This window comes from Lates calcarifer, linkage group LG3 (assembly GCF_001640805.2).
Source record: "Lates calcarifer isolate ASB-BC8 linkage group LG3, TLL_Latcal_v3, whole genome shotgun sequence".
NCBI lineage: Eukaryota > Metazoa > Chordata > Actinopteri > Centropomidae > Lates > Lates calcarifer.
This window is the reverse complement of record NC_066835.1, coordinates 21,979,350-22,005,228: the sequence shown is the minus strand read 5'-3', so window position 1 is coordinate 22,005,228 and position 25,879 is coordinate 21,979,350. Positions and strand designations below refer to the sequence as shown.

Below are 25,879 nucleotides of genomic sequence, written 5' to 3'. Positions count from 1 at the left end.
GATAAACAACAGACTGTCACAACAACATCAGCTGACAGAGGAAGATTTGTCTCTGGCTGACAGACATAATGATTTATGTTCAAGTAGTTTGATGAACTTGTTTTACATCTTTTTGTCGAGCTCGTGTCTCAATCTCCACTTTAAAAAATGGTGGTTACATCTCTTTTTAAACGTGTGACTTGTTGATAAAAGGACAGAACAAGTCAGAACCATGTATCAGCTCAGTCCTGGTCTCTCTTTCTCACTGTGTGTCTGTATTTTTTAGAATTTAGAAGAAAAACTGAGCGATTTTCTTTAAGTTCTGCTTCTTGTAGCCTCAATACATGCATCGGTTTTTCTATTAAGATGATTTCTTCGACTTAAAACATGTAATTAATCCTCCAAAATTTTGTTTGTTTGGGAAAATTTGCAAGAGAGTATTAAAACTGTAGGATCAGGAATACAGCTGACCTCTGAGATTATTAGAAATAACACTAAAGGACATAAAACGCTTTAAAAGAATATTAAGAAAGAGCTTTACATCACCACCACAAACACAGATTTGTAGTAAACAGCATGTGATCTTGTTTCAGAGCCAGTCCACATGTTTTACTGTTGTCACTCTTGATCATATGGAAGCAATTAACAACGTCATCGGCAGCAGCAGCAGGTCAGACAGGAGAGGAAGGATCAGTGAGTACAGCCGAAACTCTCACAGATAAAATACCTCAGAGACCTCAGACACCAAGAATCTGTAGGTCTTAGAGAATCCACCTCCACTTTTTCTTGCCCTGAATGAACCGTGGAGCTTCACAGACTCTGTGCCTGTAGTATCAGCATCATTGAAAAGGTGTAGAAGCTAACTCCACAGATACTGGTGACAGAAAACAACTTTTGATTAAACTTAAAATGTATATGTGGTTCAGCTGAAAGTGAAAAGCCATTCAGTTCACATTTGAAAACTATTATGCTCTTAGTGTCAAAAAAATCCCCCTGTGTAGCCGCTACACAACCAAAAATATGTAAAACATTACCCCAATGTGTGATAGTTGAACATGTCACTGCAGAACAATGGCCATTAATCTGCTGCTTTAACAGCCTCCGCTCTTCTGGTCTCAGTCTTTCCAGCAGATGTTGAACCTGCTGCAGGGATTTGTCTTTTACTTCAGTAAAGGATCTGATTACTTCTTCCACCACTGAAAGTCACACAGTAACACAGACACACTAACAGATGGAGGCAGTGGTATTCCAGCAGCTCCCAGTAAAATTCCTGTTTTTGTCAATGGAGTCTGGTAGAGATATATAGAGATGTTTCTGGTTAAACTAAAAGGATGTTACTCTTAAGTAAAAAGCTCTGTCTCTGTAGGAATCCTATCATAATGTTGTCAGACACTTAGAATAACAATCAGAGTCTGTCAGCGTCAAAAACACGAACTTTAGTGGACGTACATTGACATGGACAATTAGACCGTTTGATTACATTGCAACACCGTTGTTGATCAATTTTGATTTTTGTCCCTATCAATCATTTATACTCAGAAACATGGAAGAAGGCCCAGATTCAAAACCATGGTGTTATCCTTCAAGGCAGTAAAGTTCAGACAACAATTGATTTTCCATCAGAAGACAAAAACAAAGCCAAACGCTGGAAAGACTTCAGAATAAGAATGTAAAAATCCTCCTTCAGCAGGACACCGTATAAAACTACTTCCTCTTGCTTCATGATTCATGGAGCTTCATAAACTGCCGTTTTGTTTTTATGTCTCCATTTAGTGACATCTGTCTGTCTCTGTTATGTGGATGTGAATAAAAAGGTCCACGATGACAGTTTCGGTGGCAGGAAGTGGAGGCTTTATGTCAGTGGGAACCATGAATCAGCCACCAGCAGTGGTTACGTGATCGGTTATCTGAATCAAGTGAAGTTAATTCAGAACTAAATTGCAGTTTTATTCTGGACTGAATCATAAAAGCTGTCAGAATAAATCAGTGGTCGCTGCAGTTCAAACAGGTCATTCATTCTGTCGTTTTTACTGAACCTCAGCCGGGACATTTCTGAATCAGACTGATTCATCCATTGAAGAAACTGATTCATTGGACGCAGAGTTTCCTCTTAGATTAGGCTTTACCCCGTCCTACCCACAGTCAACAGGATTTACTTTTGATTTAACTGTAGTGGCTGCCTCGTCCTGACCAACCATAGAGATGGCAGAAAAAAAAAACCGTGTTGGACTGTTGCTAAGTCCCACCCCTCAAACATAGACTGGCCAATCACAGTCTATGTGCTCCAACCTGAATGTTTTGTCATTTTCAGCCTGGTTTTTGTGGATTTCGAGCTCGTCATGGTGAAATATTTTGCCTGGACGAACTTCTAAAAGTTGTGCCTGGTTATGGACACAGGGTGCGTATACGTCCAGTCAGATGGACGCAAAAACCTTTGAAGCTAGCATTTAGCAAAGTACAGCACATCAATCATTACCTAGCACTGCTATGCTATGCTAGCTACTGGCAGTTGTATACACTTTGCTTCTTAATGGTCTTAACAGTGAATAAAGACTCTCTTAGAATTTCAGTCCTCTGTGTCCAAGTGACGTTATGTTTCACGTTAACATTGTGGTCTGTGGCTTTAACTTTGATCTTTATCTTCACATGTTTTTGATGCTGAAATCCGTTTGACATCCAGGATTTATCCCTCAAACTCAGACTGTCTGCTTCTCTCTGAAATTGTTGTCTTGTTTTTCCAAAAATTGGATAATATTTCATCAGGAAGTGACAGTGCGGGCGCCATACTAGCTCCAACAGCTTGACGGAGCAGCAGTGGCTAACAACAAAGGACCAACTGCTCCCATATTTTCAGATAATTAGCGTTGACTAAAGTACATCCAGTGGAGTCGTTACGAACAAAGGCAGCTTGAAAGGCCCACTGGTGATGGACTGTTCACAACTCTCTAAATCTGTAAATTGTAAATTTAAAATTCAGAAAACACAACCCCATCCATCATTTCTTAAAATGGATTAATGCAACATCTGTTTTCATTCACAGTCATGTGAAGTTTTCTCAACATAAAATCACTTCAACAGGAATCATAACGAGTTCTCGACTTCCCAGCTAAACAGAAAACATCTGTCAGTGGTGAAAAGCAAACAAGTCCAATTAATCAAGTACTGTACTTAGGTACAAATCTGAGCTACTTTACTTGAGTATTTTCATTCATTCATCATTGCAGGCACTTTACTTGTAATAGAGTACTATTACACCCAGATATTTCTACTCCGACTGAAGCAAAAGTTCTTCCTCCATCACTGCCATTTGAAGACAGCTTCTTTAGAGACTTGAGATCTGTTTTCCAACAGGAAAACGAACATAAACATGCAGACTGAGAGTCAGTCTGTGGCCCAGTTAGTCCTCCTCCTCCTCCTCCTCTTCGTCCCTGAACAGAGATGCCACAGAGCCTCGACTTGTTTTAAAGCGTATCATGAATTTATTGGAGCCTCAGCTTTAATGATGTCACCCTCATTTATATGGAAATGGGTGAAAGCGTTTTGACACGCGGACACTGATCCAGGACGACCTCTGAAACCCCATCACCAGGCAACCAACATAGCAACCAACATGGCAACCAGCTGTGGTCCATTTACTTTACAACACGGTATCCATTCATTAGAAATTCAAAAAAAAAAAAAAAAATGCCAACGCAGTACTCCCAGCTGAGTAATTGTTGAGTAAGTCTCAACTCTTAATTCATGGGAAGTTTCAGGCTTTCCAATGCATAAATTGAATAATAAGAACTTGTTGCTTTTTTAGGATTAAAAAGCTTCGACTCAGCACACAGCGTGAAATGATTCAGACTGAAACTTAGAAACATACACAAAACCTAGAAACACAAAACCCGGCTCCTCCAGTCCACATGCCGAAGCATCCTTGGGCAAAGTTCTGAACCCCAAATCACCCCCGAATGTGTGAATGTGTTAGGCAGCACTTACGTATAGAATAAGTGCTGAATGAATGTGTGTATGAATAGGTGAATGTGATCTGTAGTGTGAAGCACTTGGAGTGATCAGTCTGACTTGAAAAGCACTAAATAAGTGCAGTTCATTTACCATATTTCCATCAGAGTCCTGGCTGGATATCGCTGGTTTTTAATGACTTCTAAGTCTTTTTAACTGATCTACAGTTCAGCTTTACTCTGGCTTTACTACAGCTTTACTCTTGCTGGGCCTGATTCCAGCTGCTGACTATCACTCAGTTAGAGGGAGATCGTACCTGCTCACAGTTCGAATCGAAGCCATCTCTTTTGGTCTGACCAGATGTTGGCCCTTTAGACTGTGGCACCTTTCACACCTGCTATTTTTGGTTCGGACCACACTGTGGTTCCTGAACTGTTAATTGTGTTTTTTCTTACTTCAAATGTTCCTTTGCATTTTCTTTTTATCCTCTGCTTTTGTCTGAGTTTTGCTATTAGAGGAGCCTTTTCCCTGTTAACCACAGTACACCGCGTCTTGCAATGCGAAACTTCCCGGTGAAATCATTTCAAACTTTTATTTTTAGAAAGCTTCATGGTCCCTTCAGGGCACAGCAATTACTGAGTATGTCAGCTTTTAATCACATAAACAAAACTTTGTGGTTGCGGCACAAGGAACAAAACGAGAAGAATTTCAAGACTCTTCAGTGACTTCAGTGATCTCCCTCAGGATTGTTTCTGTTTTGCTTCAGTAGAATTTGATTTTGGAAATTCCAGAAAAAAACAAATACAACAGAACCAGTGTCTATCTCTGCCCACACACATGTGGATGCCCTGCAGACAGCACAGTGTTTCCACTGAGTCTGACCAGCATCTCTTCATGTTCCCTCATCATGATTAGATTGTGATTCTTTTTATTGCTGGGAACATGTTTGTGTGCAGGAGTTAATGGTCAGCTGTCAGTGTGGGAGAAAACACTCCTTCTGCTGGTCAACATGCAGGATTAGGGTTTGTGTTGCTGTCAAGTTCAAACAATGACATGAAATTAAAAAACTTTGTTCTCTGTTCTGACCCAACAGAAGGAGAGTGACCAGCAGATCTCAGCCCAGGTGGAGGGCAGCCTGACCACCTTCACTCAGACAGGACTGGCAGCCGGTCAGGAGTACAACGTCACCATCACCGGAGAAATCGACAGCAGGAGGGGAGGCGAGAGCTCCACCGAATTCATGACCCGTGAGATTTTTACCTTTATTTGTCCTTTATTAAAGACAGTGCTTGTGATTCTTTGAGAGAAACTTAACATCTAGTTGGTACCTATTTTCTTATCACATTGTTTTATGACTTTTATTTTCTTGAAGGATTTCATTGCCTCGTTTGCATTATGTGCTACAGCTTTAATGCAGAATATCAATGCCAATACCTGCACTAAAAAAAGCCACATTCATCAACTATGGCAGATACTGAAATCATGAATATATTGCATTTGACAGTAATGATTACAAATGTGAAATGTCTCTATAAAAGTGCAGTTTGAAGTGAACTGGTTAGAAAAGGGAGACTCTGACCAACATGTTGGCAGATGTGAGCGGCTCAAATGGCCAAACTGGCAGAGATAGTTTAAACATTTCTCCCTCGCTGCCCTTCCTGTGAAAGCTGTAATCTGTGACGGCTGCAGGGACGCTGCCGAGCGGCCGACAGCAACAGGAAGACTGAGGCTGCAGGATCGTAATGGTGAGCTTAGGAAAGTAAAGAGGAGGAGGAAATGTGCCGAGCCAAGTCTGCAGGGTAAATTTAAGGTTGAAAAAGAGTGAGTGGATGTTTGTGTACCTACTTTCCCCCATGGAATCACGCCTAAATATGGAAGGATTATTCAAAGGGACTACTGGGCATGGACCCCTTGGGTTCCTGGGCCTTTTCCCGGTGGGTCATACAGAGCTTCTGTGTGAAGTTACTGATCTTGTTAGAAATTTATAGAGCTCAGATAAAAAGGCACAAAATAACCACAAAGAGATGCAAAATGACTACATCAATGGAAAAACAACCTTGAAAAGAAACAAAACAACTATAAAGAGATGAAACAGGATGCAAAACACACACAAAGAGGCAAAAAACTACCAAGAAGAGACACAAAACTACTACAGAGATTTGCAAAGCAACCATAGAGAAGCAACAGACTAGAGACACAAAATGATCAGAGAAAGAAATGACTACAAAGAGATTTAAAAAAAATGACCATGCTTCTAAAGCTACTTATCACCTGGTAAAAGACTGACTGTAAAAACTGTAAATTGTTTCTTTTGTCATTTTCTTCTTCTGCCTCTCTGTCTTCAGTCATCTCTGGTCCCACCAACCTCAGAGTCGTCAAGACGACCTCGACATCTGCGGTGGTGCAGTGGGAGAAGTCACAGGGCGAGATCGACAGGTACCGTTTAACCATCACACCAAGCAACGGAGCAGGAAGCAGTCAAGAAATGACGGTCCCAGTCGACCAAGACTCCGCCCACATCCGGCAGCTAGAGGCGGGGCGTTTGTATGACATCACCCTCGTGGCGGAGAAGGGCCCAAGTCGGAGCAAACCTGCAACCACCCAGGCAGTTCCCGGTAAGTAGGACTGAAAATAAACCAGTTTATAGTTTATTTTGACTCACAAATACACAACAACCTGCTTCCCCAAATATTCACAGCAGCACCAAAAGTGGATTAATCCACTGCTGAAAATAGTCCCCAACAAATACACTATTTCCTCCTATTTGTTACGGCAAGCAACTGTTGTAGCAAATTACTGAGATGAAAATTATCCAGAAGGCTCTGAATATATTTTGGTTCGTAAAAAGTTCATCTTGTCTGAAAATGTAAATACTCAATCAGTTTGGGAGAAAGATGGTTTCATTGAAAAGTAACATTTTTAACAATAATGCTTGAGCAAAACTTAGGACAAAGAGACAGACAGTCTGAAAAACAGATAAGGACAGAAAACGGTTTTAGCTCAAAGGAATAGAAGGAAATAAATCTCTGGATTCAAGGATTCTTCAAGCTTTCTATTTCTAAGTGTGAGCAAGTTTAATGTTTCTTGTCCAGACTGTATTCAGGTGAGAACAGCCTTTCTCTTAATAAGTGAGAGCAAGTGAAACTTTGTGTCCAGACACCTCATCATTCAATGGAACACATCATATAAAACTCATTACAGTGTGGAGAAACATTATTGTAAAAGTTAATGAAGCGAGGTGCAACCTTAACCCTCCAGCAAAAATAATGAGAAGAAAACATTCCTTAAACTGCTTCATTTTCCTGAACCTGGTCATTATATTTCTTTCTCAACAGTGACACAGACACCAAGCACGTTGAATTCCTCTGTCCAACCTCAAAATTAATTTCTTTCAATTTTCTCCTTGCAGGTGCTACAAGGAGACCACAAGATGTTCATTTGTTTTTGCATAGTCTCTGACAAAGTACTTTAAATCAAAGTTCCTAAAGTATCATAATGATCCCATTTACACTGAGTCACTTCATGTGTCACAGTTAGCTATTGGATCTCAAAAAAGCTAAGTGTAAATGCATCCAAGAAGCCTGAGATGAATTGTAGCCAGATGTTAAAAAAGGTGTAAATGCATCTGTTCCTCCAACATACATATGTATTTTTTACTTATCCTACAGTATAACTGCATCAGCAGGTATTGTGTGGAAATATCCACAACCTAAACTGTAACTAAACTGCCAAAGGTCAGAAGTTCTTCTGGTACTTTTTACCAAACAGCTTCAGGTGCATGACCAACTCCCTCTGGAACGGAGGGGGGCCGACCTGATGTAGATGTAACTGAGAAAACAAAGATGGATTGTAATCAGATTCATAATCTGGCCAACGGAGATGCAGATATGGCTGAGAGTAAATGACAGTGTTTTAAATCTCATCTGAATCTTATATGACTACGAGCCACTTGAAATGACAAGTGTAAATGGGGCCAGTGATATTAAAACGTATTATATTATCCTTCCTTCCTTTGTTAGACACAGTCTCCTCTGGATCATTAACAACAGCAGCATACAATGACCTTAACACTGAATCCAAATGCTCACTCCCTTCACATCTTTAGGGAAAACATTTCCAAGGGTTACCACGGCAGCTTTGACCCTGCAGGTCACACAAGCACCTGAACAAGATGATGGTGACAGGGACCAAGAATTCAACCCATCACCTGAGGTACAAGTCTTCAACCAACAGGGGAGGAGGGAGGATGAGAGAGAGGCTGATTCTGTAAATGCTAGAGGTATCGATGAACCTAATAAAGACTCCTCAACCTCTGTGAGTGCAAGAACTAAACCTCTGGTCAGCAGAACAATGCCCATAAATGGCACCAGGCCCAAACTTGCTGATAGGTTCACATTGTCCAGGAATCCAAAAGTCCCTGGCCCTTTCAAATTTAACACAACCAGAGTTGTGCCCGGAGGAAGAAGGTTTGGCCCTGGCCCTTTGAAAAAGCCCCTAATGGGGGAGAAGAAAAAAGCACCGATAGTGCCCAAAAAACCTAAACCAGGTGCTACCAAAATAGGAAACAGGACAATAGCTTGGACTGTGAAAAAACCTAGCATTGAAGCATCAAGCACTGAAAGGAGGGATGACAAAAATCCAGCTATAGTGTCTGGAACTGATTCAGAAACAAACAGGCAAAGAAGTCTGGAGGAACCAAAAGAGCAACCAGATGTTGGCATGGCGGGCCAAGGAAACGACACTGCTCCAGTGTCTTCAGAGCCAACTGGGACTGTTCAAAGCCAAGAGAAGAAATGTCTGAACAAAATTAAAGTGACGCACATCAGATTACCCCATAAGGAGAGAGGCAGCGGGTGTAGAGGGGATGGGACAGTGCTGGTAGGAAACACATTGGGTTCAGATGAAACAGATGGTACACCCCCAGACCTCGGCTATACTCCTGATCCCTTACATAAACTCCTGACGGACACCTTTGGCAGTTTGAATATCACAACATTTTCTGTTCACCTGTCCAAAGCATCAGACCTTTCTGATGATGCAGACACAGTGAGGAAGCAGATTTTAACTGGACTGAGGCCACTGTCATCATTACCATCCTCCTCATCATCACAATCATCACATCCATCAACCTCACAGTCATCATCACCATCATCATCACAGTCATCAGATACACCGTCATTACTGCCAGCATTTTCATCCTCGTTGTCTTTACCATCACCTTCACAAATTTCATCTTCATCAACAGCGGCACCATCATCTGCACTAACTTCATCATCACCCTCTCAATCACCATCTCATTCACCTTCATCATCATCATCATCATCACCTCTGTCATCAGCATCCTCCTCCAGCTCAGATGAATCAGATTCAGTTGTAAGTAATGAATTAGATGTTGATAACACAAAAAGCACCACTGACATCACTGCATCATCTGAAGAAAGAAAACAACCACCCTCAGGAGAAGGTAGTGTTCCTCTCCTCCGCCACACACCTCCAAAACGTGGCTTCATACGTCGTCTACGCCCAAACCTTGGTTTGATTCAGAACAAAACCCATCTGAATTTTAGATTTCCTCACCGTTCCCCTCTTCATTTGAACATTAAGCCTGGAAGAGAGGCAGAGACAGGACATACATCCACAAATGAATCATCATCATCATCTGCTCCAACCGAATTATCCTCAGTTCAAATAAACACTCCAGTCAGGGATGCAAGTGGAGACAAGGATGAGTCAGCTTCACCTGCATCTGCTGGAGTTGAGCTAAACAAAAAAAAGATGCAGACAGAAGGAGTACGAATCCCAGTTCGCCGTCCTCCTCCTGGATACATGCGTCGTCCCTTTCCAAACAAGGGACCACTGCAGAACCGGACACGCCCAAATTTGAGGTTCTTGACTCGCCCCATTCGACCATTAAATCCTGAGACGGAGACACAGAAAGAGCAGGTACCTCCCACTGAATTGCCAACTACTTCATCTCTTTCCATTTCCAAAGAATCTGGTCCAGTTGAAGGTGTAAAGCCAGAGGAGAAGATTGAAGATAGAGATGGGATGAGAATCTATACAACGAGCATATCCAATGAGTTAAATCAGTCTCTCAGAGATAGTGAAGTGCCCTCCCCCCGCCGCCCAACCACCAAAGTTGGTTACCTCCGTCGGACCCAACTTTATGGTGGACCTTTCCAAAATAAAACCCGTCCAAACCTGAGACATCCTCAACATCCACATAGAGTTCTCGTGCGCAAACCGTTCTCAATCAGAAGACAAAATGGAGGCACCGATATTAATGTTGGAACTGTCCAACTAGAAACAGACGGTACCCCTAAAATCACAGATAACCAATTAGGAGAGCAGGATGTCCCCAGGCCTACACAAGTAGTCCAAATTAGACAAGCAGGAGAACAAAGGAGTGTAGAGGCAACTCCAAGTGTCCAGATGGATGGTCATGATACTACCGTCAGTCCACAGGTTAACGAATTAGAAAAGGGGGACAGTGTTCCAATCCATACTACCAAATCTGAGGAAGAAGAAACCAGTTCCCCAGATTCTAATTTTGACTCTGACGTCCATAAACAGAGAGTTGATGATGGTACAAATACTTCCCCTACAGTTCAAAGTAGACCAAACATCAAACAAACTTCCTCTGATTTAAGAGCCCCAAGACCAGTCACACCTCCAAAGAGACAACCACCATCAAAGCATATAACAGGACAACCCCATAACATCAGAGGGAGTGACAGGGCAAGGGGTCCAAAACCACATAATACTGCAAAACGAGTGTTTGACAGTAAAACTGGACAGACAAGAGGTGCTACGTCCAAACCTCAAACAGGATCAGATGTTTCTTCTTCTGGAGTCATAAGGGAACCTCTGGACTATGTGGGGGTGACGAACCGGACCTCAGATGGATTCACACTCATATGGGACTCACCAGAAGGAAAGTACAAAAACTTTGTTGTGACAAGGAAACAAGTTGAAAAAGATGAAAGCACAAAGCAGAAGGAGGGCAAGAAAGACCAAGAGAGACAAAAAGACGACTCTGAGAAAGAGGGTGGTAATGAAGAGGAGGATGGGAAGCATTCAAAAACCAAAGAACCTGAATCCGAAAACAGAAGCACCGAAGATGAAAACAGAGTACCAGAAAGTGTCGTTACCCATATTCCAAGGAAACAAAGCAGCACAACAGTCAAACCTGCAACAGAAAGTGACAAAACCTTCAAAAAAGTTATTCCAGGTTCAGCTCGCTCCTTCCACTTTGGGGATCTGCTTCCTCAGAACGACTACACCGTGACCTTGCTTGGAAAGGGTCCTGGCCTTCTGTCCAGACTGCACAAGCTTGTCATCAGTACAGGTACACACCATTGTGACAGTAGAGCAACATGAATTCCTACTGTACAATGCTACAACATTACTGTCAATGTTGTGAATCCCTCTTCAAACAACTCGCACTTTCCTCTTGAGCTCGTACTTCAATCAATCTCAGTCTGTTCATAATAAAAAAAAACTGTTCACGCATATGTCTTTGTTGCACTTCATGTTGAGCTCATTAAAACACATATTCAGTTGTAAACTAATCATCACTTGCCTTGAATGTGACTAGTAATATTTGCTTCCCACTAAACGTCTCCTCCATTTTCATTTCAAGAGCTCAAGCACTGTGTTGCTCTTGAAAACTGTAAGCTTGTGTTTTACAGTTTCAGATTTGTTGTCCACATTTCTCATTTAAACATTAGTTCAATGACATATAATCTGTTTTGTTGTTTGTTTTCAGCAGATGTTGATGTTGAAAAAGCCCATTAAGAATTTATGTTCTGTGTTCATGCTGTTTGTGCACTCACTCCTCAACTTTCATGAATATGTTAAATACTCATATTCATGAATTAGCAGCCATACAACATCATCAACACTCTCTCAATGAGACAAAGACACACTCAGTTATTTGATGTCAAACCTCAGATATACAATGGCACAGTTTGTCACATTGTTCATTAATCAACTTAACATTAGCATCAGTTTCCTTAAGCATGTTGGTTAACTGCAGGAGGTAGTCTGATGTCCATGTAGTGTTGTGAAAAGTAGCAAGTCAGCAAGCAATTTGTTCTTGACACCAGAGACCTGTTTTTTTGTTTTAAAATATTTAACTGTGTTGACAGTCTTTCTCTAAACTAAATTACTTTCTGAGGCCTTAAATTAATCAAACTTTTAACTGCAAACAGAGTCAAGATGAGTGCTGACTCTCAGCTTTGCATCTTTTGTGCCAAAGATAATTAGCTTAGTTTTGTCCGTACAAAGTTCAGGGACATTCAGTCATTTACAGGTTCAGTCCTCTTGTACAGCAAATCTATGGTACTGTAGTTGCTTGTGACAGAGCAAGGTAAATTTGGGTGTCGTCTGCATAATTGTGATATCATTTTTGAGCATATGCATAAAAAAGCCAAGACAAATCAGTTCCTTTCCTAATATGAATTGAGCCACTGTGCCTGAGAGCCAAACCCAGTTTTTCTGTCTGCCTGGTAGTATTTTACAGTCAACGGAGTTGACATCAAATGAAGAATTTTAAAAAAACAACAACCACATAACATCACCATTCATTCACTGCTGCTCTGGTCTTCTCTCATTCAGGGTAAGCTAACAGCCAGCTTCACTGACACCCCTTCACCTCTCACCCAAACCAGGGTAAGACCACAGCTGGTCTCTGTACATTTGGTCTGTCTTCACCTTTCACATCCAAATGCCAAGTGTGGAAATTAGTAATCCAGTTCCAATAGAAATAAATCAAAACGTACATCAGAGTTAAATGTAGATATTTTAAATTTAAATTGGGTGCCAAGAAACAATATATGTCCATACTGTACAGATTAACAGTATGGAACATATTTAACATTACAGTATTAAATTTTATTAGAAAGAGTCACATTTTTTATTTATCAAATGGGAAATCATCCACTCTCTGGTCAGGTTGAAAGTCTGTCCTCAAAATCATTTCCTAATGCTTTAAATGTGAATCTTCACTTCCAGCTCCTCTGATTGTGTTAAATTAATATCTGGATGTATTTGTTTTCATTCATCCTTAATAATCTTATGAAGTTATCTCCTTTTCTTCTTTTTGGTTTTTACGTCATTTATTCCTGCCATGCTTTTATTTTCAGGTTTGAGCAACCAGCTAACTATTAAATGTCTCTTTTGCTGCTCTCCAGGATCCATCGTCTGCATTTAATTGTTTCACTGTATGTCTGTATATGATTTGTATACTGTATATATGTTTGCACTATACATATATACACTTAAACTCACTGGAGCACTAATAGCAAACGTATGGATGAATAAATAATAATTTACACACTGTCTACTTAAATGTATTTTCAGAAAAACCCAATGTTATTCTTCTCATCTACTTTGTCACTATTTTTACTTATGTCTTCTTATTTCTGTTTTCTCAGCTGCTTCTTCATGTTTTCTCCTTTTCTTTTACATCCTCCTCTGATTCACTTCCTCCCCTTCCTTCCTTGCTTTCATTCACCTCTTGTGTTCTTCATACCGTCCAGGACCAGAGCCTCCAACCAACATAGTCTTCAGTAAGGTGACAGAAAACTCCCTGACGGTGGCCTGGACCAAACCCAAGAGTCCTGTCAGTGGTTTCAAAGTCACCTACACCCACGCTGAGGATGGTGAGAAACTGAGTTCATGTTTTCTTTCATTTTTATTTTATTTTTCTATTAAAAGCTGCTTCCTGGATTCACTAGATGGCATAAAAGTAATCAATAATTATCAGTGTCTTTATGGCCAGTTTTAACTTATGGTTTGGTTCCTTTTAGAGTTATTATTTGGTAATGTACCATCAAAATCCCATGTGAACTTATCTAGAGCAGTGGTGGTTGTTTGAAATAACGTTTACCTCTTGAAAGATAATTTGCTTGTTGCTGTTTAGGAGAAATTTACTCTAGACAGGCCGAGGTTCATGTTCCTATAGCAGCTCAAATCTGGCTCTCATGTACGACTAATGGATTAATGATCCACAAGAGGTCGTCCAACTACAGTGGTCCAATACTAACTGTGCTGCTAACTGGAGCAGCCAAGGGCGTAATTGCCACTGGGGATGAGGGTGAATCCCCCCATCACTTTCCCAAATCCTATTTTTGTTCATCTCATGTATTTTTTCAGGCTGATTTTCAGACTAAAATCTTTTTGAACATTGAGAGATGTTAGTTCACCCATCTGAGTTGAATCAAAGCAACGAGCTTAAGGAGATTGTGTCTTTTTGCCTCTCAGGCTGCATACAGGCTGTCCTACCTTATTGCTGGAGGGTAGACGTTGAGGAATCCATGTTGTACTCATGGCAGATGTGGTGACATCGTTGTCCCCTGTTTCTAATCAAAAAGTTGACAAACTGATCCAAGAAATTAAAGAAACAACTGATAGTAACTTGATGTCCAATCACTAGTTTTATGTAGGAGTTTAACATCTGCTTTTGGTGGAGTTTGGTGAGGCTGTTTGCAGCCTGAAATCAGTACCTATAATTCAGAGGTTTAGCTTTTGTTTTGAGATGTAAAGCTAACTCAGTTTGTGCTTTAGATTAATAAAGATAATGGTAAACATCTACTGTAGTTCTACCAAAACAACTTTACCACTGCAAGAACCTGAACAAACCAGTAAATCACTGATACTGGATCTTCTGTGCTTAGGAGAGCCGGTGTCGGTGTCCCTGGACTCTGAGGACTCCATCCTCGACCTATCAAAACTCTCCCCTGGTTCTTCTTATGAGGTCAGCGTCATCTCCATCCTCGGACTGGACGAGAGCGATCCCATCAAAGACTCTGTTATGACACGTGAGTACAAATAAAATATTCATATTATTCACTCTGTGGGTAAAAGGAGCAGCTGCTTAAGTGACCCATTTTCTTTTTTTTATATAAAACTAAATTGAAGACAGTTGAATAAGTTGAAAAGCTAAAATCTTAATCTGCATGTTTCCTTATGTTTCTCTGCATAAAGACTCAGAAATCACAGCTCTCATAATGTCTGTAGCAGGTGCTGGATCTGGAAAGAATCAGTGCATTTTTCCTGGTTTTCTCAGAGGAGTCTCATCCTGGATTTGTTTCAGTGCTCTGTGTTGTTTCAAAACTGTCTTTCTTTATTCAGATGATTCCCATCGCTGATGGTGTAATTGTTGACAAAGTTTCTCAAAGTGAAATCCTTTTTTTTTTCTTCTTTCTTTTCCAGCATTGTACAGTCGGCACTTAGCTGTTTTTGTGTGTTCTGTTTTTTTTCCATTTTTGACACAAATAAATTGAAATTAATATAAATATCATAATGTCTGTTACTCCCTCAGTCCCTGACCCACCTACAGACCTCCGGGCTGTAAATGTCACCGACACCAAGGCCTTGTTATTGTGGCGTCCAGCGTTGGCCGCCATCGATAAGTACGCCATCGTTTATGGCTCGGGTACAGGTAAGTGTTGGTGCAGTTGCGTATCTGTTGTTAAAACATGTTTCTTTCTACTGACTTGCTCATGTGTTCCAGCTGCACTTTGACTGTTTTATAAACTGAATGACAGTCAGGTGTAAAGGAGTTAAATTGGGCTTATATAGCACTTTTTGGGGAGCACAAATGTTTGTATCATTAAACCAGTTTCCACCCCATCCCAACGCCTGTTGACCAGTGGATTGTGTTTGTTCAGGTTCAGAGTTGAGGATCACGGTGTCTGGAAACGCAGCGGAGCAGCAGCTGAGCGATCTGGAAGGATCCACCACCTACACCGTCACCATAACCAGCCAGCTGGGCGGCCTGGAGAGCTCACCAACCACCACCAGCTTTACTACCACCAGTGGTCAGCACACACACCCACACACAGTGGTGATACCATGATTTTAAAGCAGTGCTAAACTTGGAGGAGGAGGTTTTGTTTTTACCAGTTTAGTGGAAACTTAGTCTAAGTCTCGATCTGTACATGTTGGGCTGTAGTTGAACCACAGGAACCGGAAGTAAGAACATTTTAACAGCAATTAATCGTAAAGCAGAAACTTACTAAGACTCAGGTGAAAACTGAAATTAAAATGACTCTTCAGGCTCTGGGAGCGATGGGGACGGGCCAGGAGACCTCCAGGCCAAGAACGTGACCCCTCGCACTGCCTTGTTGTCATGGAAACCACCCTCAAAGCCTGCTGGGAGATACAGGCTGACCTATCAGACTGAGGGTCACAAAATGAAGGTGAGATTTTTGTTTAGGATCAGGGAAAAAAACTTTAGCAACTTGACAGTTAAGATAAAAACAGTTCTTTATTTTCTAATTGTTTGAGAAGATGTTACCTGCAACATGTTATTTTTAAGTACGGTAATATTACTTGTATGTTTCCAAGAAAGACCTTTATAATTTTATGCTAATTTTAAGGCTTATTTGAGTTGAATTGTCTCTATTCCCTCCACTCACAAATATTGTTAAAAAATAATGGAAAAAAAGATTTACAAATTCATAAAGCAGTCTGTAATAAGTAGTCTGTTCCTTTCCTCTACTTAAACTCCTGGTTTTTCCTCAACAGGAAGTGATAGTGGATGCCTCAGTGACAGAGTACAACCTGACCAGACTTCACCCTGGATCTAAGTACAGGGTGCAGCTACAGGCGGAGGCTGGAGGCCGATACACCACCGCCATCTCCACAGAGTTCACCACCGGTACAAGTCTTTTTATTATCTAATTAATAAAGGGTTAAACTCTCTGCCGCGCTTCTCATGTTCTTCTTCCTTCCTCCTTCTTCCTCAGGCACCCTGAGGTTCCCCTTCCCCACCGACTGCTCTCAGGAGCTGCTGAACGGCATCACAACATCGGGCGAGGTGGAGATTTTCCCTCAGGGGAAACAGGGGACGCCGCTGATGGTTTACTGTGACATGGAGACGGATGGAGGAGGCTGGACGGTACGGTAACATCCTCAGTCCTGATCTCACAGTGAAAACTCTCAGCCTCGGATTTATATTCCTGGTATAACCTGGTCCTCTCCTGCAGGTGTTCCAGAGGAGGAAGGACGGCTCGGTGGATTTCTTCCGAGGCTGGAAGGATTACGCCAAAGGATTCGGAGACCTGAATGGGGAGTTTTGGCTCGGTGAGAGAGAATACAGTCACTTCACAGTAAAAGTGATCAATTACTGCAGGTTTATAGCAAAAAATGGGGGTCAAATTTAAGTCAATAGCAGTGTTTTAAATGCATGAATTTGACCTGGTTTATTTTCCAGGAGAAGCCAATGTGCCAACAGAACAGACATAGTGATATAGACCAGTGAATCATCCAGGCTGATATTAGCCTTAGCAGATATTTCAGTATCTCTGTATATGAGAAATTACAGTACAGGTCATTTGGAAATGGTGTCATTGGTACATAGTTTGTCCACTAGAGAGCACTGATAAGCACTTTTTGGTGCTGTAACAGAATCTGGAATTTATATTTTGGTGTGTTTTTAATTTCTTTTCATAGAGTAAAGGAAAGTTAAACCCAATAAATACAGACTGAATTAAGTTATATTAACACTAGGATTGCCACAGTCCAGCTGCAGTTAATTAGTTTGTGAATTCTTAGAGTTATGGCCAACAACATGTTTCATGCAGGTATAGTGGCCTTGACCTTTGATCTTTGACCACCAAAGTCTAGTGAGTTCATCCTTGAGACCAAGTAAACTTTTGTACCAAATTTGAAGAAATTCCCTTAAGGTGTTCCTGAGATACGTTGTTCACAGTGATGGGATGGACGGACGGACAACCCAAAAACATGTCACCAGCACCAAGGCATAATAAAGTAAAATTAAACACAGTTAAACACAAAGCCATCTGAGACTGATGTGATTGAACTCCTGCTCCTTCAGGCCTCAATAACCTCCACAACCTGACAGCAATGACCAAGATGAGTCTGCGTGTCGACCTTCGAGACGGAGCTGAGTCAGCATACGCCAAGTACTCGACGTTTGAGGTGGCCAAGAGGAACTACAAACTGACTGTGGGCGGATTCAACGGCACTGCAGGTGAGAGGAACCAGCATCATCTGAAAACCTGCTGATAACAGCAACAACATGGAGGAAATTAGTGTAAAATATCCTGCTGGGACTTTATTATGTGTCTCCTCTGTGTTTCAGGCGACTCTCTCACTTACCACAACGACCGGATCTTCTCCACCAAAGACCGGGACCCAGCTCCGTTCATCACCCGCTGTGCCATGTCATACCGGGGAGGCTGGTGGTACAAAAACTGCCACGAGGCGAACCTCAACGGCCTCTACGGCATCGACGTCAAACACCAGGTAACCTCTGATTACAAACTCACATCTGCAGCTGCAGTTTTTTTACCATGTTGTCCCAGGTAGTACACGGCTAAAAAGAGGCTTAAATTAAATTAAATTAATAACTCTGGTATTTTTTTATCCTAATTTTCCCATGTTTTGTGGTGTAAATGAATAATAGGGACTAAAATCTTTGAAATCAGTGCAGGATTGATTGTAACCAGCCACTGTGAACAGCTGCTGTAATATAACCCAATGGACATTTGTCCACATTAAAGTACGTCCACTAAAGTTCTTGTTTTTGTCACTGAAAGACTCAGATTGTTCTTCTCAGTGTCTGACAGTATTATGATAGGATTCCTACAGAGACAGAGCTTTTTATTAAAGAGGAAGATCCTGTTAGTTTAACCAGAAACATCTCTATATATCTCTACCAGACTCCATTCATAAAAACAGGGTTTTAACTCACAGAACACAGGAGCTGCTGGAATACCACTGCCTCCATCTGTTAGTGTGTTTGAGTTATTGTGTGGTGGAAGAAGGATTCAGAAACTTTCTGAAGTAAAAGTACCACACAATAAAAACAAGCAAACAAACAGATGGAGGCAGTGGTGTTTCACCAGCTCCTGTGTGCTGCTCTGTAAAATTCCAGTTTTTTTCAATGGAGTCTGGTAGTGATATATAGAGATGTTTCTGGTTAAACTTACTCTTAAATAAAAAACTCTGTCTCTGTAGGAATCAATAGTTTCACATTCAGCAGATAAATAGATAAATAATTAAAACTAAATGCAGACTAAAAACCTGGCGTCGATAGATGGACTCCAGTCATCCATCTCTCTCCTCAAAGACTTTTAATGTAAGGATCTCTCTCTCTCTCTCTCTCTCTCTCTCTCTCTCTCTCTCTCTCTCTCTCTCTCTCTCTCTCTCTCTCTCTCAGGGTGTGATCTGGACCACCTGGAAAGGAAAGGACTTCTCCATCCCGTTCACTGAGATGAAGATGAGACCAGCATCCTTCAGTCCTCGAGCCAGCGACTGAGAGAGAGAGAGAGAGAGATGAATAATGAACTGCTAAACACATGCATGGACAGCAGTGTGTCTATACATGTGCAAACACACACACATGTGAGCACATTAACACACACACACACTCATTCTAACAGAGAGCCTCGCTCTCACCTGAGAAGAGATGAAGACGTATTTTTTCATGTGTATAGAGGTCAGTTATCAGTATATTACTGTTGATTGTACAGTTTCTTCATTTTTATCTTTTGCTCTTTAAAGATACTTTCTCTATATTTAAAGGGCCAGTTCACCCAATTTATGCTAAAAACATTTCCTCAAATATCTGAAACTTCCCCAACCTAACGCAGTTTAACTTCAACTCGAGGACAGCAAACTTCCAGGGGTTAAAAAGGGATTAATGCTGCGTTCATGTCATGTCGGAATTATTAGTTTCCCACTTGTAAACAGTTTTCACGTCAACATCCATCCAATATATCCAACTTGGAACGTCCTAAAACAAATATGGACGCCTCACCCTCGTTTAATAGATGTGGTGTTTTATTATAAATGCTCAGACCCCCTCTGTGATCACTCAGAGATGATGTGAACAAGTCATTAACAGCACAGTCTTTCCCATATCTGCCCACCAGACCACATGACGTGAACACAGCGGCCGTCAACAGCACCAAAGAGCCACAGGTTCGTCTTCATCTGAGTCAAAACAGACAACAACATCAGGCAAACACATTTATAGTCAAACTGGGTGGATGTGGTTGTTCTAATTTGAAACTCAAAAATATTTGAATCAGAGTTTTAAAAATCCAGAAATGTGTTTTTTTTTTATCACCATTATGTGGACGTGTGAAGAATTTGATGCACAGCAGAAAATGTAAAATCCTGTAGGTGTGATTCTGTTCAGCCGATCATCAAACGCCGACATGTGTTTGCCTCATGTCTTCATTCGTCTGTTTGTCTGTTTCCTCTGTTAAAACCTATGAATGAGTCTGTGAGCTTCGGCCTCTTTTTAACCCTGTAAATGAAGCTGATGTTCGCAGCACATTTGTCTTCATGATGATGTAAATGAATAACACACTACACGCTGCATTATCTGACATCGGACCGAGCAGAGCCAGAGGCCAAAGAATCGCTGTTATACAGAGTAATTTGTTGCTGATGGAGCAGAAACTTTGTGTCTCCAGAATGTTTAATAAACAACTTTGTTTTTATCTTGATGTATTTCTGATTTCATCCTGTGGCTTTTATTTGTTCTATCTGACAACAGGTGCTGCTTTGTTAGAGAAAATGTACTTACAGTTTCTGATCAAATCAAACCAAACACAGGATCTGAATGTTTGATTCCTGCAGAGATTCTGTGGTGGATCTCTGTTCTACAGCTCGGCAGCGCCCCCTGCTGTTTCCTCTGTCAGACAGAACACATGGTCTGTGTCTCCTCCTGTAAGTTCTGAAACACTGAGGACATTGAATCACTCATTGTTTATTTCAGTGCACACAAAATACTTTAACAGAACTTCACATTTGACCTGCTAACAGATTTGGTGTCAGAAATGAGGTGACAACAGAATTATATGTATATAAATCAAACACTGAACAATTAATGAAAAAGCTGCTTATTTGTGAGGGAAACGGACTAAAAATGAATGAAGGGAAGATAAGGTAAATGAGCTTCATGGACCTTGTGTCTTATCATGGACACAAGCTGAGATATAATAATAATCCCCTCCAGTCTGTGAGCGGTGCTGTCAGCCATGTTTCTTCAGTTAAACAGGGAGAAAAGGTCACATGGAAGAAGACAAACAGCCGGGGGATCGATGTTCGTCTTTTCTTCCTCCGCTGCAGATCCCAGATGTCCTTTTTAAACACCCTTTGTTTTTTTTAATTGGTCCCCAGGGTGCAGCCCCCACCTCCGCCCTCCCACCCATCTGCTCACCAGGTGGCCAATCATATCAGTTCTTACCTGCATCCCTGAGCCACCTGGGCCTCCTGTTTACAGGTGCGTGCCCGGACGTCACCTGGGGGCAGCCGACGAGGCGGGGCAGGTGCTGTTCCTGCTGTCAGATCAGATGCTGGGGAGGTGATTGGTGGAGGGAGAGGTGGAGGCAGATCTCAGGTCAGCGGCTGGGAGAGCGAAACTGATCCCAAAACCACAGGACGGGAGGCTGCAGAGACACCTGGAGGAGGGAGAGGAGCTCAGGTGGAGGCAGATCTGTCAAAACAGGGAGACGCTGAGGAGCAGAGAGAAACTCAGGACGTAACAGAGCCGCAGAAACACTACAACTTTATGCAGTGTGGTGGTGTTTAAGGAGTTAATACAGAGACAGGTAAGCTCCTCTTTTATATTCCTAACAAATGATTAGTTTAATTACTGATCAATCTGCTGAGTATTGTCTCAATTAGTAGTTTAAAGACAAAGCTGATGTCTCTAAATGTCTCTTCTGCAGAAAATCCTCAAACTTAAGACAATGGAATCAGTCATTGTTTGGTTTTCTTGCTTAAAAAATGTCTCAAGCAACTAATTATTTAATTATCAAAGCAGCTGCAGATCAACCAGTCATTCAGCTCTAGTTATAGTTATAGTTATGTAATAGAGTTACAGCCTGATTGTCCACCAGTGTTGGAGGTTATCTTTGACTCACCAAAACACAAAAGAAGCACAAGAACATGTGAACATATAAAAGTAAACTGTAGAAAAAATGTGTTGACAAGAAACTAAAAGAGAAAAAAAAGTGAAGTACAGAGAATACTAAAGAATAAAAGTAAAACTGCAGATAAAAACCTAAAACATCAAATCAGTTCTCATACTAAAAAACAAAGGACAAGAGGAGCATGTGAAATACAGAATTACAGATGAATTGGTTGCAAACTAACAGTTTAAAATACAGTGAAACAGAATAGAGAATAAAATATGTCAGTTAAAAAAGTGGCGCAACAAAAAACAGAGGTGTGATGACATCCAGAGTCTTAAACTGGTCAGAAGTTATAAAGTCGGTTCTAAAAGAGACGGAGGTAAAGATGCTAAAATGAGTCTGTCAAACCTTTAAAGTCAGTGAAAAGTGTCCAAATAAAATGTGAAGGAAGAAGAGGAGAACAAACAGAATGAATGTGGCCTTTGTGCAGATGCTCTGACCCCAACACTTGTTGCTGTTGTTGTTTATTAATAAAGACGTTAAACGAGTCTGTTTTTAGTTCTCTAACGAGGCCTGTGATTCTAGAGAGGGCTGATAATTACCCCCTCTGCCTCCTCAGGACAATCATGATGTCACCAGACAGTCAAGCCCTGGAGGACCTGTTGTATGGCAGTGACCTTGGTGACGAGGCGGAGGGGTCGGAGCTGGGCGCCGGCGGCGGTGGAGGCCCAGCAGGGGTGGAGGAAGGCGCTGCTGCAGACAATGTGAGACGATAAGATGCTTATTAAAGCTGCAGTATTCATCTTCAGTGTTGTCAGTATGTCGTGCTGCGTTCACTGTCTGCCTTTAAGGATTCAAAAATGAACTGATCAGATTTTAGTGGTCAGAGGTCAAAGGTCATTGTGACCTCACAAAGGAAGGGTACAACCACGAGGAGGTTACTGAAATAAAATCTGTGTCTCGATCTGTCCCAGGCTCCGACAGCCGTGTCCATCCAGGAGCCAATGATATGCGCCGGCTGCGGTGAGCAGGTGTGCGACCGCTTCTTCCTATTGGCTGCGGGCCGGGTGTGGCACGGCGCCTGCCTCCGCTGCAGCCACTGTCAGTGTGAGCTGCAGACACACCCGTCGCTTTACTGGAGGGACGGAAACATCTACTGCCAGCAGGACTACTGCAGGTCTGACACTTCACCCGCCCAGCTCTGTCTCTGTCATTTAAACACTGACTCAGTTTGTTGTTGTTGTTGTTGTTGTCAGGATGTTTGGTGGTGGTCAGTGCGCTCGCTGCTTCCAGCCAATCCCTGCATCCGCTCTGGTCATGAGGTCCGGTGAGCTGACCTTCCATCCTCACTGCTTCTCCTGCCAGGTTCGCTCAGAGTTTAGTTTTATGAGAGCTGGGTGGAGCAGCGGTGGTGGTGTCAGTGCAGATTTAATGCAGATAATAACACGTTTTGCAGGAGTGTGACATCAAACTGATGCCTGGGAACCTGTACTGCATGCAGGGCCAGAACCTCTACTGTCAGTCACATTATCATGGAGACGGCAGCGTCCCACCGTCCCACGACCCTCAGCCCAAACCACATCTGACCGAAGGTGAGAGTGTGTTTGTGTTTAATCAACAATAGCAGCAGCTGGTTTGCAAATTTCTCTGTCAGCACATAAAAAATGCAGCTTTAAATAGCTGAATGATGATTTTTGTTGTTAGTCAGCTGTAGGACAGGATCAGTACGGTTGAAGTCACTTCTTAGATTAGTTCAGTCGATCTGTATATTCATAAAAATGACCCAAACAGGATGATTATTATAGCAATAAAAACCCAAAAGTATTATTCAGTAGGAGACAAAAGAGGTTGTTTTATCAGTGAAGGACTTTAAAGCTGCACTGACTGATTTTCTTTTGGCCAAATGGAGGAAGAGGAGCTGATAACAGAGAAAATCATGCATGATTAGATGAAGTTGTTATCAAACAGCTGCTTATTTCACATCTAGCTTTTACAGAGACACATGATGCTTCATGTGGAGAGGTGTTTGTCTCCAGCGTTCCCTCTCTTTTAGCTCCATGTTTGGTCTCCACCTCCTTCTTTGTTCTAAGCTCTTAGCCAGTTAACATTAATCAGCCTGTATGTGTGTGTGAGGACAGCTCAAAACCAGGTGTCAGGTGAGGGGGAGGAGTCTGTCAGCAGTCCAGAGCCACGACTGGATGACCGGGCGGCGGCAGGCGGACGGACCCGCAGGCGGACCAAGAGAATCAGGACGTGTTTCCGCAGCGAGCAGCTCAGAGCGCTGGAGTCTTATTTCGCCCAGAAGCACAACCCCGACGGTAAAGACTGGACCTGCCTCGCTCACAAGACCGGCCTGCCCAAGAGAGTCCTGCAGGTGAGACAGACAGGTGATGTCACAGATTTAAAATGTGTCTGATTGGTCGAATCATCCTGAACAGCTGGAGCATCACACATACACATCACACACTTCCTCAGGTGTGGTTTCAAAACGCTCGGGCCAAACTGAGGCGCTCCCTCAGCACAGACGACTCCCAGGTCAACTCGCCCTCTGCTCCCCTGAGAGGCGTCACCGTGGCAACCGCCTCCCCACCCCCAGCCCGCTCCCCTCAGGACCAACCGCAGCCCTTCTCCACCAGCACCATCGACCACCTGCAGCTGTCCCTGCTCACCGCCCCGCTGAGCAACACGCCGCCCAGCCCGGCCATCAGCCAGCCTCAGCTGCAAAACCCCGCCTTCTTCCTGGACTACAATTCCCAGAGTGCACCAGGTATCTCCTCTCTGGAGGCCTACGAGGACTTTGGGGAGGCAGGAGGAGGAGCAGAGCGAGAAGCTGATCCTGATAGTTCCTTTAGACCACATTACTGCTAGGTGAGGGACCTTACACTGCCTCAACACTTCAAGAGACAATCACATAGCTTTTCAAAATTAGAGAAAAGTTTAAATTATAATCCTTAAGATTTCAGGTGAACACCTTTAATGTGAAGCAACAGTAGAAGGGATAACTACATAAGCCCTGAGAGGCAAGTGGGTGAGTTTGTGTAATACTCAGTTTCACCACTAGAGGCTGAACTGCACCACTGGTAGCCCAGTTAAGACAGGACTGAAAGCACTCATGTTTTCTTCCAGGTGTTTTTTCTCTGTCACCCAGAACGATGGGGTTTAAATTCCATTTTATCCACTGAATGAATTCACTTTTCAATTATTTTCAGATTTTCCTTTATTTTGATTAAAATCTCTGTGCTGCCTTGAAGGATTTAAACAAACAAACAAAACAAAAAAAATCACCTGTTTTCACTGATGGAAGAAAAAGATAAATGATCCTGGAAAAAAAAATCTCTCTTGTCTTTCAGGGCCTCCGTAGACCTCAGTAGGAAATGTTGTGTTAGCAGTAGGAGAGCAAACAGTCGGCTAACTAATGAGGCTGATATCAATCAGATCAAATTACAAACAGTAGCAGTGGATTACAGCCTGTATCGAGAATCCCTCAGGCTTGTGAAGGTAATTTAAATCCAGCAAAGTAACAACTGCACAGAGAAATAATTACATGTCTATAACGGAAAAAACACTGAAAAATGGGGATTTACTTTGTGTAAATCTGAAGGATTCTAACTCTAACAGAGGTTGTTACCTGTGTGATAGAGGTGTTTCTGTTTTACGCTTGAGTGGTGAATAAACCATCAACTGTTTGACCACATCCGTCCTCCAGGTTCTGTCTTTGTGCAACACAAGCCACCAGCTTATTCTCCAACTCCCTGGGTTTACAGGTAGATGAAAATGAATCAGCAAATATTCTAATAATCAAACATTTGCTACTTTCAGCCTCTGATGTTCTGCTTCTGTTTGTCTCTTTGGTTTGGTAAACTGTTTATCCTCTCTGGAAACTAAAAATCTGGAGACTCTACTTTTGGCTTTGTGAAACTGTTTTTCAATCACCTGTAATTTAAATCAGACACAAGCCTCGTTCAGTTTGTCAACAAGATGCTTCCTCAAAACCCGTACATTCTTTCAGGTGTGTCTGTGTTTTCCCAGCGAGACGACCTTCATGACATCTA

The 25,879-nt window shown here is 42.1% G+C and overlaps 2 protein-coding genes across 3 annotated transcripts in view; both read left to right on the top strand.

Annotated features, from left to right (window-relative positions):
- Positions 1-20,408, top strand: part of LOC108891255 (tenascin) — a 47,888-nt gene extending 27,480 nt beyond the window's left edge. Inside the window, exons 10-23 of one of the 2 annotated variants that reach the window (XM_051069121.1) lie at positions 5,018-5,171; positions 6,270-6,539; positions 8,030-11,272; positions 13,467-13,589; positions 14,604-14,747; positions 15,251-15,370; positions 15,600-15,749; positions 15,988-16,130; positions 16,459-16,591; positions 16,680-16,831; positions 16,920-17,016; positions 17,771-17,926; positions 18,038-18,201; positions 19,118-20,408. In XM_051069121.1, coding sequence (XP_050925078.1) covers positions 5,018-5,171; positions 6,270-6,539; positions 8,030-11,272; positions 13,467-13,589; positions 14,604-14,747; positions 15,251-15,370; positions 15,600-15,749; positions 15,988-16,130; positions 16,459-16,591; positions 16,680-16,831; positions 16,920-17,016; positions 17,771-17,926; positions 18,038-18,201; positions 19,118-19,216 — 5,148 coding nt within the window. In that variant the 3' untranslated portion in view covers positions 19,217-20,408. The remainder of the gene's footprint in view (positions 1-5,017; positions 5,172-6,269; positions 6,540-8,029; positions 11,273-13,466; positions 13,590-14,603; positions 14,748-15,250; positions 15,371-15,599; positions 15,750-15,987; positions 16,131-16,458; positions 16,592-16,679; positions 16,832-16,919; positions 17,017-17,770; positions 17,927-18,037; positions 18,202-19,117) is intronic. The other variant, XM_051069123.1, reaches the window with a different exon arrangement.
- Positions 20,409-22,013: 1,605 nt separating this feature from the next.
- LOC108891244 (LIM/homeobox protein Lhx9-like) lies at positions 22,014-25,771 on the top strand. The gene is made up of 6 exons (XM_051069119.1): positions 22,014-22,591; positions 22,802-23,004; positions 23,084-23,192; positions 23,284-23,425; positions 23,966-24,201; positions 24,303-25,771. The coding sequence occupies exons 1-6, from the start codon at positions 22,301-22,303 to the stop codon at positions 24,693-24,695; spliced, it is 1,374 nt and encodes a 457-aa protein (XP_050925076.1). The 5' UTR covers positions 22,014-22,300; the 3' UTR covers positions 24,696-25,771.
- Positions 25,772-25,879: the final 108 nt, after the last annotated feature.

Excerpts from the sequence above, each read along its gene's own strand:
- LOC108891244 (XM_051069119.1), top strand. The coding sequence starts at position 22,301 with ATGTGGCCTTTGTGCAGATGCTCTGACCCCAACACTTGTTGCTGTTGT. Across the intron at positions 23,426-23,965 it reads ACATCTGACCGAAGGTGAGA|CTCAAAACCAGGTGTCAGGT; the intron begins GTGTGTTTGTGT and ends GTGTGAGGACAG. Across the intron at positions 24,202-24,302 it reads TGCCCAAGAGAGTCCTGCAG|GTGTGGTTTCAAAACGCTCG; the intron begins GTGAGACAGACA and ends ACACTTCCTCAG.